At 45.2% G+C, this 16,946-nt stretch overlaps 3 protein-coding genes and 1 long non-coding RNA gene across 4 annotated transcripts in view; 3 read left to right on the top strand and 1 right to left on the bottom strand.

Moving 5' to 3' along the window:
* The window catches only part of LIPC (lipase C, hepatic type), a 54,590-nt gene extending 44,569 nt beyond the window's left edge, over window positions 1-10,021 (top strand). The window contains exons 6-9 of the mRNA XM_079953375.1: window positions 35-277; window positions 6,255-6,375; window positions 8,186-8,404; window positions 9,596-10,021. Of these exons, the coding sequence (XP_079809501.1) occupies window positions 35-277; window positions 6,255-6,375; window positions 8,186-8,404; window positions 9,596-9,695 (683 nt within the window). The 3' untranslated portion in view covers window positions 9,696-10,021. The remainder of the gene's footprint in view (window positions 1-34; window positions 278-6,254; window positions 6,376-8,185; window positions 8,405-9,595) is intronic.
* LOC307202688 (retrovirus-related Pol polyprotein from transposon opus) overlaps window positions 1-16,946 on the top strand; it is a gene marked incomplete at its 3' end in the record, with an annotated part of 137,491 nt that overhangs the window by 53,007 nt on the left and 67,538 nt on the right. The gene's annotated exons all lie outside the window — the stretch shown is intronic.
* On the top strand, window positions 10,562-12,134 carry LOC307202720. Its single transcript, XR_013832976.1, has 2 exons — window positions 10,562-10,794; window positions 11,092-12,134. It is a non-coding gene; the product is annotated as an uncharacterized lncRNA (long non-coding RNA).
* ADAM10 (ADAM metallopeptidase domain 10) overlaps window positions 14,426-16,946 on the bottom strand; it is a 55,800-nt gene continuing 53,279 nt past the window's right edge. Inside the window, exon 16 of the mRNA XM_079953252.1 lies at window positions 14,426-16,773. Coding sequence (XP_079809378.1) covers window positions 16,679-16,773 — 95 coding nt within the window. The 3' untranslated portion in view covers window positions 14,426-16,678. The remainder of the gene's footprint in view (window positions 16,774-16,946) is intronic.

The following is a 16,946-nucleotide window of genomic DNA, read 5'->3' as shown; positions in this document are numbered from 1 at the left end:
AAGCGCTTGGCCCTGCTGCCCTGTTTTTGTGCAGGTCTGGCTCAGACCGTGAAGTGTGCGCACGAAAGGTCCGTCCACCTCTTCATTGACTCCCTGTGGCACAACAACCAGCATATCAAGGGCTACTGGTGCAAAGACATGCAGACCTTTGACAAGGGCCGGTGCCTCAGCTGCAGGGCAAAGAGGTGCAACATCCTGGGCTACCATATTCGGAAGGAGAGGGTCCCTGGCAGCCGGCAGCTGTTCCTGAAGACGCGAGCCCAGATGCCTTTCAAAGGTTGGTGTGAGCAGATGAGGCGGGAGCAAGAGATTGCCACCATGTCTCCTGGGAAGCCAAGGCAGGCAACGTCTATCTGTGCTTACACAACATGTGGATTTAAGTGTGTCTCTGAGTGAGCATCATAGGCGTAGCCAGGATTTTTGTGGGGGCGGGCAGGCCTTTTGTTGTGGGGGCAGAACCTCCATTAGCTAGCTTTGTATTTTATTGATTTAGGGGGAACAGCTGCCCCTCCCCAACACCCCCCCCGGCTACACCCATGGTGAGGGTGGAACCTGAGTTTGGCAGCCCTGATATAAAGAACCACCCCTTCCTGGGCCTCTGGCTGGAGACAGACTTGCCAGGTGTGCTATCTTAGGATGGAAAGGGGCAGGGGTGGGGACAGGTTGAGAAAAACCCAGGGAGGATTGTCAGATCTGCAGGCTTCCATTACTCAGTGGTTCTGATGAATTTGACAAAAAACCGGCCATGCCAGTGTATTTGCCCAGAGAGGGCCACAAATGACCTCCTCCTTTGATGGCACTCCAGATTTTATTTGGAATTTGTCCGCAAACAGTCACTCACACTGGCATTGTTTTTGAAGTGCAAATAGGCAGCTGGAGAGTTTGGGCATTTTCAAGTTGAGATTGTGGCTTATTGTGGGAGATTAGCAGCAAAAGCTAACAAATGCATATCCTTGCTAGTTAGTATGAGAAGGGGATGAGTCCACAGAGCTGATAGGTGGGCCACAGAAATACAGTTGGTTGAGAGGGCTCTGGGTGACGTCATTTCCTCTCCTCTCCTGGAGAGGAAGGAACATATAGTGCTCCCTGTTCCTTACTCTCTCCCTTTGACTAGCCATGGATGCAGACATGCCTCTGTTTGCTCCAGCTTCAAGCAGATGCCTTTCAAGCAGATGCCTGAAGCTGGTTATATAACTACTGTAAATATAAAGATTTTGCCTGAATAGTTTTTACTGCTACTGTTGCTGTGAACCAACACAGGATTATAAAGTAAGTAAATATAATTTTTAAACTTGCTTTACAAGTTGCTGTCTGGTTCTTAGTTAAGTGGGGTAAGGAAGGGAGAGCCAGCTGACTTCATAGCTGGACCTGTCCAAAAGAAGGCTTTATAGCCAAATTCCTATGCTTTTAATTTTGCTGTCAAAGATGGGATTTTGAAACTCTGTTCAGCCCACACATGTGGGTGCCTGGGGAGATAAATTGCAATTAATATATCCTCTCCTACCCATTAAAACCAATCCCACACTTATTGTCTCTCCCATGGGTGGGGGGGTAGGGTGTATTCCCTGCCCCCCCACCCTCCTGCCTCTAACTGCTCAACTGCCTTCCAAACTGAGGCTTACAAAACTCTGTGACTCCCAAACAGAACACAGCCTACTAGTGACGTGAGTCTTTTCTTCAATAACATTGTTGGTTATTAGATAAATTCTATCCAACATTTTACTCAAAGTACTTGTAAAGGGGGACAACAACATATAGTTGTCCGATCCAGAATAAAAGCAGGTAAGTATTTAAATTACTTTTTTGAAAAACAGACTACTAATTGCCAATGAACATTATTTTCAATAACAACCTCGTACTAAAGAGACGGAGTCAACACGTCCCAAACGGTAATTCTAAATTCTGAACTATAAAAGGCTTGACTTCGTTACAGAAGACGCTCAGCGGCCAGGCCTGTGTTGTCACCCAAAAGAGCAGCTTCCACCATTGCTGTGTCCCTGCTGAAGATAAGGAGAGCCTGACGGATCAGGCCAGTATCCCACCTAGTCCAGCATCTTCTCTTGACAGTGGCCACCCAGATGTTTGTGGGAAACCAGCAAGCAAGACCTGAGCGCAGGAGTCACTCACCCCCCTCCTGTGGTTTCCAGCTAGGGCGTTCAAAAGCAATTGCTTCCTCTGACTGGAGGCAAAGCATAACCATCATGGCTAGTAGCCATCAATAACCATAAATTTGTCTAATTTAAAGCCATCCAAGTTGGTGGCCATTGATGTTTCACATGGGAGCGAGTTCCACACTTTAACTCTGCACTGCATGAAGAAGTACCGTATTTTTCGCTCTATTGGACGCAGTTTTTCCCCTCCAAAAATTGAGGGGAAATGTGTGTGCGTCCTATGGAGCGAATGCAGGCTTCTGCCATAGCCGCGCGCAACACCTCCGGCAGGGAGAGGCTGCACGGGGCTATGGCTTCTTTAGCCCTGTGCAGCGTCTCCCGGCAAGGAGAGGCTGCACGGGGCTAAAGGGGAAGCCAAAGCAGCGAGCGGGATCCATCCCGCTCAATGCCTTGCCTTCTTCCATAGCTGCGTGCAACCCCTCCTCAAGGAGAGGCTGCAGGGGGCTATGGCTTCTTTAGCCCTGTGCAGCGTCTCCCGGCAAGGAGAGGCTGCATGGGGCTAAAGGGGAAGCCAAAACAGCGAGCGGGATCCATCCCGCTCAATGCCTTGCCTTCTTCCATAGCTGTGCGCAACCCCTCCGGCAAGGAGAGGCTGCACGGGGCTAAAGGGGAAGCCAAAACAGCGAGCGGGATCCATAGCTGCGCGCAACCCCTCTGGCAGGGAGAGGTTGTGCGCAGCCTGTACACTGCTCTTTGGGGCTGGGGGGGGAAATATTTTTTTTCTTGATTCCCCCCCCCCCCATAAACTGGGTGCGCCCTATGGTCCGGTGCGCCCTATGGTGCGAAAAATACGGTACTTCCACTGAAAAGTCCCTCCTGCCTGGTGTCTGGGCCCAGCTAGGCTGAACTGAACAAAGGAGGAGACACAAAGCAATGCTCAGTCTGCACATCTGAAAGGTCAGAGAGGAGCATGAGCGAGATGGACATTCCTGGGCTTGCAACAATGGCACCAAAAATAATTTCTGGTTCTAATCAATCATGCTAGTTTGCATTTACAGTGGTACCTTGGGTTACATACACTTCAGGTTACAGAAATAGTACCTCGGTTTAACAACTTTGCTTCAGGATGAGAACAGAAATCACGCAGCAGTGGCGCAGCAGCGGGAGGCCCCATTAACTAAAGTGGTGCTTCAGGTTAAGAACAGTTTCAGGTTAAGAACAGACCTCCACAACAAATTAAGTTCTTAACCCAAGGTACCACTGTACATGGCATTTCAGACTGTTCCAAGTGTTCCTAAACATCATCATCATCATCTGAATTTATATACCGCCCTATACCCAGGGGTCTCAAGATATAAAACCACAAAATCAAAGATATAAAATCAAGATCTAAAACCACAAAATACCTAATAAAAATAAAAACAACAACCCTATAGTCCCTCTCCCCTCCCCCCCGTGAAAAACACATTTTAAAAGGGCATAGGATGTAAATCGGATCAACCAAAGGCCTGGTTAAAAAGGAATGTTTTTGCCTGGCGCTTAAAGGTGTACAATGAAGGCTCCAGGCAAACCTCCCCGGGGAGAACATTCCACAGACGGGAGCCACTGCAGAGAAGGCCCGTTCTCATGTTGCCACCCTCCAGACCTCTTGAGGAGGTAGCACATGAAGAGGGGCCTCAGAAGATAATCTCATGGTCCAGGTAGGTTCATATGGAAAGAGGCGGTCCTTGAGGTATTGCAGTCCTGAGCCATTTTAAGGCTTTATAGATCAAAACCAGCACTTTGAATTGGGCCTGGAAACTGATTGGTAGCCAGTGCAATCAGACCAGGATCGGTGTAATACTCTCAAACCGTCTTGCTCCGGTGAGCAACCTGGCTGTTGAATTCTGTACCAGCTGAATTCTGCCATCTTCAGAGGCAGCCCTACGTACAGTGGTGCCTTGCAAGACGAAATTAATCCGTTCCGTTAGGCTCTTCGTATAGCAGTTTTTTCGTCTTGTGAAGCAAGCCCATTGACAGCTTAGCGGATTAGCGCTATTAGCGGTTTAGCGGCTTTTAGCGATCAGCTGTTAAGCGGCTTATCAGCGGAACAGCTGATAAGCGGCTTAGCAGCTTAGGAAAAGGGGGGGGGAGGGGGAAAACCCGCAGGAACTCGCAAGACGTTTTCGTCTTGCAAAGCAAGCCCATAGGGAAATTTGTTTTGCGAAGCGCCTCCAAAATGGAAAACCCTTTCGTCTAGCGGGTTTTCCGTCTTGCGAGGCGTTCGTCTTGCAGGGCACCACTGTATAACACATTGCGGTAATCTAACATTGAAGTTACCAGAGCATAGACAAAAGTTATCCCTGTCCAGATAGGGGCGTAGCTGGGCCACCAGCCGAAGCTGATAGAAGGCACTCTGAGCCACTGAGGCAACCTGAGCCTCAAGTGGCAGCAAAGGATCCAGGAGGACCCCCAAGCTACGAACCTGTTCCTTGAGAGGAAGTGTAACCCCATCAAGAGCAGACGAACTCCCAGCCATCTGGTCTTGGGAACCACCCACTAAAAGTGCCTCAGTTTTATCTGATTGAGCTTCAGTTTGTTGGCTCTCATCCAGTCCCAGGCAAGACACTGGTCCAGCACTTCCACTGCCTCACCTGCAGATGTAAAGGAGAAATTATCTTGCTCATCCTTGCATCACCCATGTAAGGTGGGTCAAAATTATTATCCCCAGGTTGCACCTTGAAGTTAAAAGCTAGCAAGTTGCCAAAGGTTCCCTGAACGAACGAAAGGCGTGACATTCAAATGCAGTGTGACTTCATGACTCACAGCTCAGACCTTGCCGGGGAGGGAGTGGCGGAAGCGAGATGCCCCCTCCCCTGAGGCCCAGCCCTGCTCTTCCCCCACTCGGAATCCACCCCTGAGATCTGCTTGCTGGGGCTGGTGCCGCCGCCATTGAAATAAGACATTTTGAGAATGTCAAGTTATCCGAAAGGTCAAGGCATGGAACAAGAGCAGCCTTTCATCGTAGGCAACGGAGAATAACAGTGCAGCTATTATTCCGGGGCCTGTCAAATGATCTGGTATGACTTTCCTCAAAACGTTGCAGCGATCATGTGAGAATGCCAGATAGGAACAACAAAACCACACGCCAGAACATGAATGCATTTTGCAAATGATTAAAGCAAGGCTGCATCCAATGAGGAGTTCCCCTTGCCCTGGAAACAAGAGCATCACGGTCAATGCTGGCTTCCGGGTTTCGTTTGGGGGGGGATCTTTGGAAAAGACATTCTGGATGCCCCCCTTTTCTCAGTGAGTTTACCCACTTGCTACCATTGTTGCCGGATACTGCAGTTGCTCCTCTGCCCCATCTTTGTCTTCATACCAGCCAATGCCATTGAAGGCCAACATGGCGGTGGTTTGTGTGCCAGAGTGAGAGGCAAGCCAGCCGGCCAGTTGCAACAGTGGTGAGGAGGAACCAGTACATGGAGGGGGTCATCAATGGGCGCCCTACTGGGCTGTTGCTCCTAAGCAGGTGCCCTGCCATGTTGACCCTTAAAGGATGACCCTTTAGGATGATAGATGGCATAATCTATAGTCTTACAACATCTGAAGGGCAACACGTTGTGGAAAGTTGCATTAGATGAAGCAAACAAACTGAATTATTTTATGGGAGAACCACTGCATTTCATTTTATACCATTTTGTGGATCTGAATTTTGAGCTAAGGATTCAAACACCATGTTGCATTTGCAATGGGACAGGGGTGGGCAACCTTTGTGGCCCAGCAGGCCAGATTTTATCTCCTCCCACACCATAGGCCAACTATGACAGGTGGGCGGCCCCAGCCCCAGCTGTTAAGCATCTGACATCATGATGACATCAGGCAACTGATAGTTTGGCGGTCCTACCCACTGGTCGGAGGGGTGAGAGGAGAGGTGTCTGCATTGTCAGCACATTCCCCACAGGAAACTCACTAGAGAAGCAGCACCCAGCAGAATTGAACCCTGCCCTCCCCCATCTGAGAGAAAGGTGGTTTGGGGGAAATGGCCTTGCGGATCCCCTAGCAGCCCAAGTTTGCCCCTGGAGCAGGGAGAAAGAAGACAGCCAGAGAATACCTGTAAAGGCAGGTGCATATTTTCAGCCAGTGGTTTCCTCCTTTCCACAGTTCATCACTATCAGTTCAAGTTCCGTTTCATCAACGAATTCAAAGAGAGGCAAATAGATCCAACATTCACAATCTCACTGACAGGCAGCAAAGACAACGTTGAAAACCTCTCCATCACTTTGTGAGTACTGGATAATATTGTTGCTGTTGATTTTATTATTTTTTATTCCTTCATCCAAGGATCACAGGACAGTTTGCAATATAAAAATGCAAAAATATATAACATTGTAACAAACAATAACAACCTACCCTACAGTTTAAAAGGCCATAGATTGTTTAATCAGCCAAATTGAATGCTGAATTATAAGCCAAATTAACACCAAGTGCACTCCTTTACTGTGCTGGGTATAGAATCTATATTTGAAACCAATGTGTGTGCATCAGCTCAGAGAGGAGCTTGGGCGGTACCAAATATTTTTGTGTAGAATATGTTGGTTTGCAAGCCCTCCTCCATAGAGGCTGGCCCCTCTCACTGTCCTCGGAGTTTGCATACCGGTAACCTCCTCAGGCTGATATCCAGACAGACTAGGGAGATTTTGATAGGCGACATTTTCCCAAGCGTGGGTAAAATGCACAATCCCCTCTCTCCTGCTTCCGCAGGGGAAAGAAAATAAGTCCGAAATCTATTTACATGTTGTTTATTTCTGACATTACAGCACTAAAGAAAAACACGTCCTTTCAGTTCAGTTCTTCCAGCACGTCTGACAAACTTCCTGAACATGCGCACACAGAAGGTTTCAAGTTACACTCTTCACAAAGACTTATCCAGCCTGTGAACGTCCTGGGAAATTCTTCTTTCCCACAGATAGGCACATCATGTGATGTCAACAATCTGTCTGTCTGCAGCGGTGATGTTTCCATATACTGACAGAATAGGGGTGGGGAGCCTTCAGTCCACAGGCCACATCTGGCCAGCCAAGGATTCAAATTTGGCCCACAAGGACATTAATCCTAAACCAAACCCATCTCACACCTGACATCATGTGTGGAGCAACTACAGTTGGGAGCTTTAAAAGTGCACTGGGAAAGGAAACCAAGAAAAGCAGGCAGCTTCAGTTTGCCCGCCAGTCAGCGGGCAGTCACCACAGAGCCAGTGTGGTGTAGTGGTTAAGAGCGGTAGATTCGTAATCTGGTGAACCGGGTTCGCGTCTCCGCTCCTCCACATGCATCTGCTGGGTGACCTTGGGCCAGTCACGCTTCTTTGAAGTCTCTCAGCCCCACTCACCTTACAGAGTGTCTGTTGTGGGGGAGGAAGGGAAAGGAGAATGTTAGCCGCTTTGAGACTCCTTAAAGGGAGTGAAAGGCGGGATATCAAATCCAAACTCTTCTTCTTCTGATGCTTTTTGCCAGCACTTGCTTCCTTCTGGATTGCTGCATGTCTCACCTCCCCCACATTAAGCACCTCATCCCTGCTTCCTTGCTTATCTGCCTGGCTGCCGACAACAACCTTACACTTTTATGTATATAGGAAGATAACATGGATCAACAGAGCTACATGCATTTTTGGTCTCTCATTGGGAGCACAGCTTTAAGTGTAATCACAATGAGCTCCTGGATATCCAAACTGACCACTGTGTTTGCTATCCTTTGTAACACATATTCCTCACATGGTCTCCATTTTGGAGGTAGGGGGTTGGCTAGATAGTTATTGACTTACTGGTGCTATTTTGTGTTGACTCTGTAAATTGATTTTGTTTATATTATGTTATGTATTGAACTGGTGTATCAGTGAAGTTCATTTGATTTATAGCAAGCATAATTTGGTAGGAAAGTGACCCAAGGATAAATAAACAAATGTGTGAAAGGTGCATTGGTGTCACACATACATTTTGGGTGAATTACTCAGAGTGACGTGTCCGCTGATTTCAGTGGGTCTGGGCCTTGTATGATGCTTGGATTTTTGCTTTCTCCCTCTCCAACTCTCCCTTAAGAGTCGAAGGCATTACAGGGAATAAAACATACACTTTTCTTGTCCCTCTGGAAATTGATATTGGTGAGCTGATGATGATCAAGTTGAAGTGGGAAGGGATTGCAATTTGGGAAAACATCTGGAACACTGTTCAAACCATCATCCCATGGGGAAAGGGCGACCGCCGACTGGGACTCATCATGGAGACGATACGAGTCAAGGCAGGCGAAACTCAACAGAAGTAAGTGTCATGGGACAAAGAGGGGTGATTGCTTACAGCCCTGTTGGGGTTTGGGCCATTTCAGCCAAGCTGGTGCCCTCTAGATGACTCCAATCAACACCTTTGCTGGCTGGGGCTGATGAGGGCTAGGGGCACCAGGTAGACAAAGGCTGCATTAGATGATGACCACAGCCAAGTCCAGTACTGCTTGCCTTCTGCAGCTGATGTCTGGAGCAGGGCTAGGGCACTTGTGGGGCCCCAGTCATTGCTGGACAACATCTCCCATCACCTTTAAACACTGGGCATGCTAGCTGGAGAACTTCATATCCCTCACCCTTGCATCAAGGGACAAGCTGCCCTTCCTCTTTGGCCCAACAGCAATGTCTGCATTTGCACTAGGATGGATTTTGCCCCACCACCACCACCACCACAAAAAACACAGAGAGATTATTAAGACCCTGAATCTTGCGTTACATCATAAAACAGGTGTGTTCCAATTTGACAACAATATAGAGACAGTCACAGGAAAGAGGAGACTCCCCATAGTTAAGTGACTGTGTTTTTCGGGCAGGAAGGTCAGAGTTGGAAAGGAGCAGATCGCAAGGGAAAGAAGTCTTTTTCATCTGAGGCCTTGGAAAGTTCCTGCCAGAGTAGACAGACAATAGTAGGACACAGGAAACTGGCTCATACGGTGCCTCCGGCCACTGTCCCCTCTTCCTCAGCACTGCCTATTCCCTGGCTATGGCTGCCTAGGGTCTCAGACTACAGTCCATCTAGCAAAGCAGAGCAAGATCCCAGGACCTTCTGCATGCAAAACATATGGTCTATCACAGAGCTATGGCAGAAGTGACCAATAACATGACCTGGTTTAAGACAGCTTCTCTATGTGGACTTCCTTGCCAAAGGAAGTCCACCTGATCATCAGCCTTGCAGTGCTGCACCAGGCAATGAAACTGCTTTTGTTCTAAAGGCTGTTGCAGCTGTTATGATGATTGGCTTTCCTTGCTAATCATTCATGTGCCCTGCTGTGTAATGATGAACTGACGGCTGTCATTGGTCTTTGAGCTTCCAGTCTAGTATTTTATGATGCCATTTTTAGAGTGTACTTTTTAAACACTACACGTCCTCTTGGAGATGTGACTATTACAATTAAATAAACAAGTAATATTTTGCTTCTCTCTCTTCTCTCTCCCACCCCAATTTTCTGCATAGAATGACATTCTGTTCTCAAAGCCTTGACGATTTGCACCTCTATCCAGGCCAGGAGAAAATGTTTGTAAGATGTGAAGTAAGCTCCCAGCGGCTCAGGTGAAGATACAAATAAGCAAGAACCCGGAAAAACTGGCACTGCTCTTCAATCACTTTTAAGCTGTACCTTTTCTTTGGGTTTTTATTTCTTAACATCTATAATTTTAATGTATATATCATGGCTGGGCGGGCTGGGGTGGGGTCATAGAAAACCCTGCTGGACCCCAAAGTTCAATTGTTTACATTTATCCCGAATGTTGACTAAAGTGTGAAAACAACTAAATCAGCTGTTAAGTAGGCCAGAATATGCATATTTTATAGATGGTTAGACAGCATGGATTTTTCATTATCAACTCACTCAATAAAGGGACATACCATTTTACACAAAAAGTTTTCTGGTCCAATCTGGTTAGGAAATTTAAACAGCACGTCGAGATCTCAAAATGAGCAAGAATCGCTTGAGGTTTATAGACTCATTAAGATTAAACCCTAATGTGTGTCCCTATTTTTAAAAGTCTGGGCATTTTTATGTTTTGAGTCAACAGCTTAGGCTATGGACTTAGTTCAACATTTGCCAGCCCTCCTGTGCTGGCTGGGGCTGATGGGATTTGGAATTCAAAACATCTTGAGGGGGCCAGGTTGGTGAAAGCCGATTTAGTTCATAAAACTACACCTGAAGATGACCATGTCATGATAGTATACAGTCCAATGGGGGCATTTGTGTCCTGTGCAAACTTCATTGAAATGCTGGGGCACTATACAAAAGCATTACAGTGGTACCTCGTGTTATGTACCATCCCCCTTAAGAATGCTTTGGGTTACGCACGCCGCTAACCCAGAAGAAGATGCCCCTTGTTGCAAACTTTGCCCTGGGATGCGAGGGGAAGTCGCGCTCCGGTGGTGCGGCAGCAGCGGGAGGCGCCATTCGTGAAAGCACGCCTCATGTTACAAGCAGTTTCCATTTACGAACGGACCTCCGGAACAGATTAAGTTCATAACTGGAGGTACCGCCGTACTGTAGAGAAGGCTTGCATAGCTGGTGATTTTGAAAGTACACTTGTATAACCCCTCCTGCACTCATAGAACACCCATTCAACAATTATTATTATTTACTGAATTTATATACCGCCCTATACCCGTAGGTCTCAATGAAATGGTAGAAGGTGTTCAGTAGATTTATTGCTTTTATTGTCCAGCTACGCTCCGTCTGCCAGCTTCTGTTTTCAGTGTAACTCTGGAGAAAGCAATTAAGCAGATGTACAGCGAAATTTCATGTGTGAGAAAGAATGTAAACAAGTCCAGACGGCTTCTCTATCCTAGAAGCGTTTATTGTACAGCAAAAACAGCTTATTTACAATCCATCAAAGACCATCAGTGTCCAGCTGCATTTTCTCTGACACCTCTCATCCTCAGTGCAGCGACTGATCTGAAATCGAAAGCACTCTTGGGCCTTACAGAAGGCACCTTCGGAATTTGGATTCCCTTTGCTATATCTAGGAGGGCTGGTCCAAGACTGTTCAGTGCTTCTAGCGAAGGGCATTATCTGACTGGATTGGTAGCTGAATCTTCTACCAACACTGGCGTTGGAGAGCATCTTCCACTCCACCCAACGGCAGCAAGCAGGCCACATGCCATGCACACACACCCCTTCCTCTCCATCTTGCTGCTGCTTCCTGCCTCCTGCCAAATGGGTCAAGCCCAGCTAGACAGCTCTGCAGGGAAAATACTGCCCAATTGCTTCCCTTAAAAGGGAAAGCCAGTCCTGTTAGCCATACAAGCATTAGTAAAATTAAGGCTTATGGCTCAAGCTTAACACTGGTGTGAAAGTGAAGTCTTGATTTTGTGCCCATAATGTGTTTGGGGATTATAGCCTATAATTCTAACACACTTTATGAGCACAGGATCAAGGTTAAATTTCATACCAGCTAAATTAAAAGCAATCATTCATTGAAATCACATGTTTGGGTGCATGTTTAGTATGGCATGAACATAGATTCCCACTTTGACCAGCATCTGCAGTAGAACAAACCACCTTCTCAACCCCATCAAGAGCTAAGGGCAGTCTTCTGCAAGGCTATGGAAGTTTCAAATGACCAAGCTAAAGTGATAATTGCAACCACCCCATGAGCGTGTGGCTAGTATAAAGGCCAGCCCAAGATGTTTTGTTCTCTGAGGCAACAGAGATAGCAGCCTCCCCATTCCACGTACAAAAGCCAAACACCATTGATGGGACAGAACCCTCCACTGCATCTGACAGCAGCAGGCTTGCTTAGGGGGTGCTGGGCAGGGCGTGACATTTGCAGCTTTGCCTGCTCTGCTGCCTCACTCTGTATTATAGCAGGGCCAGCCCTGGCTAGCATGGTCATCTGAGGCCATTTTAAAATTTGTTAGGGTCCCCAAATGAAACACTTGTCTGAACATATTGGCCGTATTTACTGAAACCTTGCTTTTAAACTATGTGAACCAGAAAATAAAGTTCTGCAAACTGTGGGTTTGATCCTGACTTAGCCATACTTCCTGAAATTAATGGGGCAGGTTAGCCACAGCTACTGTATGCCTGGATCCAGCCCTAGAATCCTAAACATATACATGCTCTGCAGACTTTCAGGTAAACGTGTGCTTAAGACTTTAGTTTAAGGATTTTCACAACAACTTGGAAAAGGCGCTACAGCTGAGCAGTATGTTTCTGTGTAGGGATCCAGAGCTCATCACCTTTTAACTGGAGATACTAAAGATTGAACCAGGGACTGTTTGAAGGCAAAGCAGTTGCCCCACACTAAGTTATGATGCTTAGTGCAGGTGACTGAAGCAGCAGAGATGGGCTGCCATTCTTTTGCCACTAGGGGCTCATCCACACTTCTGCTTGTCCCATGCCTATAGAGCATGGGTTCAAGCGGTTTTCCCCTCACCCAACTCCGTTCTCAGAAAAAATCTGTTCCTTGACTCTAAATTAGACCAAACGTCAATCTGGAAAAAACCTGAATTGCTGTTTGCTCTGATTGAATGCTAAGGAAGAGTTTTCTCCAGGGCAAAGCGGTGAGACAAGAAGAAGGGTGCATGAGTCCCTAGTCTAGTCTCTATGGACCTTTTCAACCCTGCCCCTTTTCCCCTAAGATTCAGGAGTGGAAGTGGAATGCATTTTTTAAGCTCAAGTAAATTAAGCAACTGTTTCCATGTCTTAAGTTGCCATTTGTCATCTATATCTTTGAAAAAAATCTTTTGAAAACAAGCTGGACATTTTCCAATTGCACTGAATGGTTCTTTTGGCTTGTATCCAGAGTTAAGTTCTACTGAGAATTAGGCCCGTGAATGGGCATGAGTAACTTAAGTCCATTTGTTTCAATGGGTCTACTTTGACCAGAACTTCCTGGGATAAATTCCTTTGTTTCCCACATAATAGGGAGTGTTTTCCACAAAAGAAGTCCACCAGAAAGACAGTGCTTGGAGATGAGGGAAAACATGCTAGCGTGCCTATTACTCAGCCACCTTAAACAGAAACATGCACAGTAAAATTAGTTGCATCCAAAGTGCTACTTTAGAGGTGGTGCTGTGGCCTAGGGCTTGCTGATCAGAAGGTCGGCGGTTCGAATCCCCACAACGGGGTGAGTTCCCGTTGCTCAGTCCCAGCTCCTGCCAACCTAACAGTTCGAAAACATGCCAAAAAGTGCAAGTAGATAAATAGGTACCGCTCCGGCGGGAAGGTGAACGGCGTTTCTGTGCGCTGCTCTGGTTTTGGTGTTCTGTTGCGCCAGAAGCGGCTTAGTCATGCTGGCCTGGAAAAACTGTCTGTGGACCAACGGTGGCTCCCTCGGCCTGTAAAGTGAGATGAGCGCTGCAACCCCTGAGTCGTCTGCGACTGGACTCAACTGTCAGGGGTCCTTTACCTTTTAAGTGCTACTTTAGGTGCTCCAAGTAGTATTTTTGACTGTTTCTCTTGGCCTCTGAGATTGTTACCCTCTGTGTCATATCTGAAAGTACAGCTCCAATTCACTATCTGTTTGCCATATAAAATGAAGGGGTCAATATTTAAGACAGAGGTCAAAGCCTCACACCACTCAAGTGCCCAGAGCTGATTGCTCTCATCATTATCAGTTTACTTGTGCAGTCCACCCACCAATGCATAGTGTTGCACTAATAAAAAATAAAAGCACACTGGTGAAAAAGTGGAACTAGTGGTACATGAATTTTGGTACAGACTGGAATGTAACTCTCCTTCAGATTTTGCAGTGCTGAACTTTGTCATATAGTTCTCTGCATAAGTGTTCCAGAACATGTTAACAAATGCTTATTTAAGATACAATACATTTGGAAAAAACACTGAAATAAAGCATTTAAATACACATTTTAAAACAAATTTGCTTGTGGGCTTTAGAAAATTCACAGAATGATGCAGAAATGAGGCAGAATGTACTTAAGAACCTATGTGGAATTGACACTGATCAGAAAGAGGCCAATCCATCCCTAAAACACCACACATAGATACACACACACACACACACACACACACACAAGCCTCTAACCCACAAACATGTTTCAATAAAGCATAAATAGTTTGATAATCACACCACAGCACTGTACTGAGATAAAGTTTTACAGGCCTGGAGGAAGAATCTGCAGATACAGCAGCAGTATGATTTGGGGCATGTTTAACTGAGACCCCCACCCCCTTTTTTTGAGCCACGCCAATAAAATGAGATCTACTAAGAAGCACAGCCTGCTTCTGGCAGTGAAATGTAGGAAGGCACATCAGAATTGACTGCCCTTCAATTCTGAGAAAGAGCTCAACTTCCAGGGTGATTTCATCAGATCTATTTATTAATGCATTTCAAGTTTTAAAAAAAACCTTACATTTGTTTGCACAATACTTTATTTTATTTTTGCAACTTTTTAGTAAAAATTTCCAAAGTGAACCAAAAAAAAAAAAAAAGGATACTGTATAAAACACAGTGGACATTAAACTGACAGTAGTATTAGATTGCAATTTGCCTTGATAATCTTGTTTTAATTTACCACATCTTAACTTGTAGTGGAGAGTTCAGTGCACTTTTCTCTTTGCAGAAAACATGAAACTTAGACCCAAAATAAAACAGGGTAGCCAAGCTCTCTGCCAGGCACCCTAGCCACAGGAGAACATTACAAGCAAAGAATTTACATGTTCCAAGATCTACCACACTCAAGAAGTTACTATGAACTCTTGCAGAACAAAAGTCACCATTTTAGAAATGCAAACCTAGCTTCCAGCCTTTGCACAGTCTGAAGAACAGAACAAGAACAGAACCACCCCAAAATGTATTTTAAAATGGTTTAAAAGCAACTACAGATTTCTAACTAGTTAAGATCCTTCAGAATTATTTATAGTCTATTGGTCTGGGGGTTTCATGTACAAAATTTGTCTCTAAACCATGTACAAAAAAGCTGTATTTTGAAAAAAGTCACCACATACTGTACAAGTTTTACAAGGAAGAGATTTCATTATATTCTTTTAACATTTTTGGCCTTGCTGGCTTGCTTCACATTATGAGAATGTGTGTGTAAACTGTATACTCTTGGAAAACAAAACAAAACCCTGGCCAACCTCTTAATAAAATTTGCTTCCCAAGCAAAGCCAGAAATATTTTTACAGCCATTTGTTCCCTAATTAGCTTGGTGCTTTTGGAAAAACAGAAGCAGTGTATCACAAGCTTGAATAATGCCCTCTTCCATTTCCTGCATAGCAGTTAAGCATATTATGACATTGCTTTTGTTTCTACTTTGTTTTAAAATGCCAATTATTTACACTCATAATAAAAACTTTGGGCCATTGTGCTGTTGAGCTTCCAGACTCCTTTAAGCGCCTTTTGTGGACATTCCCCAGCCTACACAATTAAAACACAACTACAGCAGACTCTGCAGCAGTTACTTTTGTTTTAGTGGTTATCCTTAAGAACAGTATCATGCTGAAGAATTACCAAAATACTTAAACAAAAAAATTAAACAACTTTCCATCTCTCCCATATCTGTCAGAACTGGGAACCTAATTACCACATATTAAGACTATCAGAGCATATCAAAGAAAGTCAGTTGCAATCTTCTGAGGAAAAATAGAACACACTTGTCTTTCTACCAAAGCATGAAAAAAGAAGTCGATCATTTAACAGGCAAAGATTTTTTTTCATATTTTTTTGGAAAATACTTATGCTGAGCTCTCAGAAATCATATATTTTACATAAAAATTAATGATGGGAACATTCTGGCATGTGCTATCCCCAGGACAGCAGCGGCACAATGCGAGAGAGAAAGCACAATCCAAAGGGAACCTTTCCTCCACAAGCCCCCTTTGGATCAGAGCAGAGCTTCGTTCATTTTAGTGGGCCTTGTGCAGGATGAGAAATCTGGGTTTTGCATCCAGAGTGAATGTTAGCAGTAATTCTGACCATAATATAGATACATTTAAAAAAGGATCCGATCCGATTCACAATTCCTGCATAAAGCATTACAGAATCCAGACTTTTATACACCTTCAACCTCTGTTATCCTGAGTATGTCAATTAAACAGTAATTTCTTCATTAAGAGCGTAAAAGGTTTATAATACAAAGAAACATCCATATTGCAATTCTCTTGTTTTACAATTGCACACAGAAGTACAGGTGTACATGAGAAATACAATGTCTGCATATAACATTTTATGTACATTGGCAAAGTAATGTCTCCAATGTCTAGCTTCCTAGCCTCAACAGTTGAAAAATATATGCTTTAATTCATGTGAAGAGGAGTTTCACAAGAGCCATGTTTGCCTCCAAGTGAAGAAAAGGCAACAACGAAGAGCACAGGGAGGAGAAGATCGAAATCATGGTGCTGAAGACGGTTAAAAATCTGCTTCAAGATCAGCCGCTTCTCTTTTTGGGCAGGGAAATGTGAGCATTGAACATCTCCACATCTTGCCTTTTTTTCTTTCTTCTGCTTTTTAGTTGAAAGTTAGACCAGGGACAATGACTTAATATAGGTTTTCTTTGGAGTGAAATTTTCCCACTGTAGGCACTAGGAAGAACCAAGGCAAAAAACAGCACTTAACGTCTCATGTGTCCCATCTGATAACTCTCCCGGGGCCTCTGGCGTGGAGGAGGCTGAGCTGTTTGGGGCGGTCTCCTTCGCTTCAAAGTGCCTACAGAAAAAAGCATAGTTTTAAAAAACATATTGCCTGTTTAGAGACCAGTCAAAACCTAAGGCTTAATGTGCTATGTGCAAATGTGCAAGGCCTTTGATTGCCTATCTAAGGTAAGAACAAAGATGCCAAGCACAGAGTACTCAAGATCAGTTCTCCCTCTTCCTGCAAAA

The sequence above is a fragment of the Podarcis cretensis genome, assembly GCF_951804945.1.
Source record: "Podarcis cretensis genome assembly, chromosome: 14".
In the NCBI taxonomy this organism is placed as follows: Eukaryota; Metazoa; Chordata; class Lepidosauria; order Squamata; family Lacertidae; genus Podarcis; species Podarcis cretensis.
Note: the sequence above shows the minus strand (reverse complement) of the source record. Positions and strands in the feature narration are given on the sequence as shown.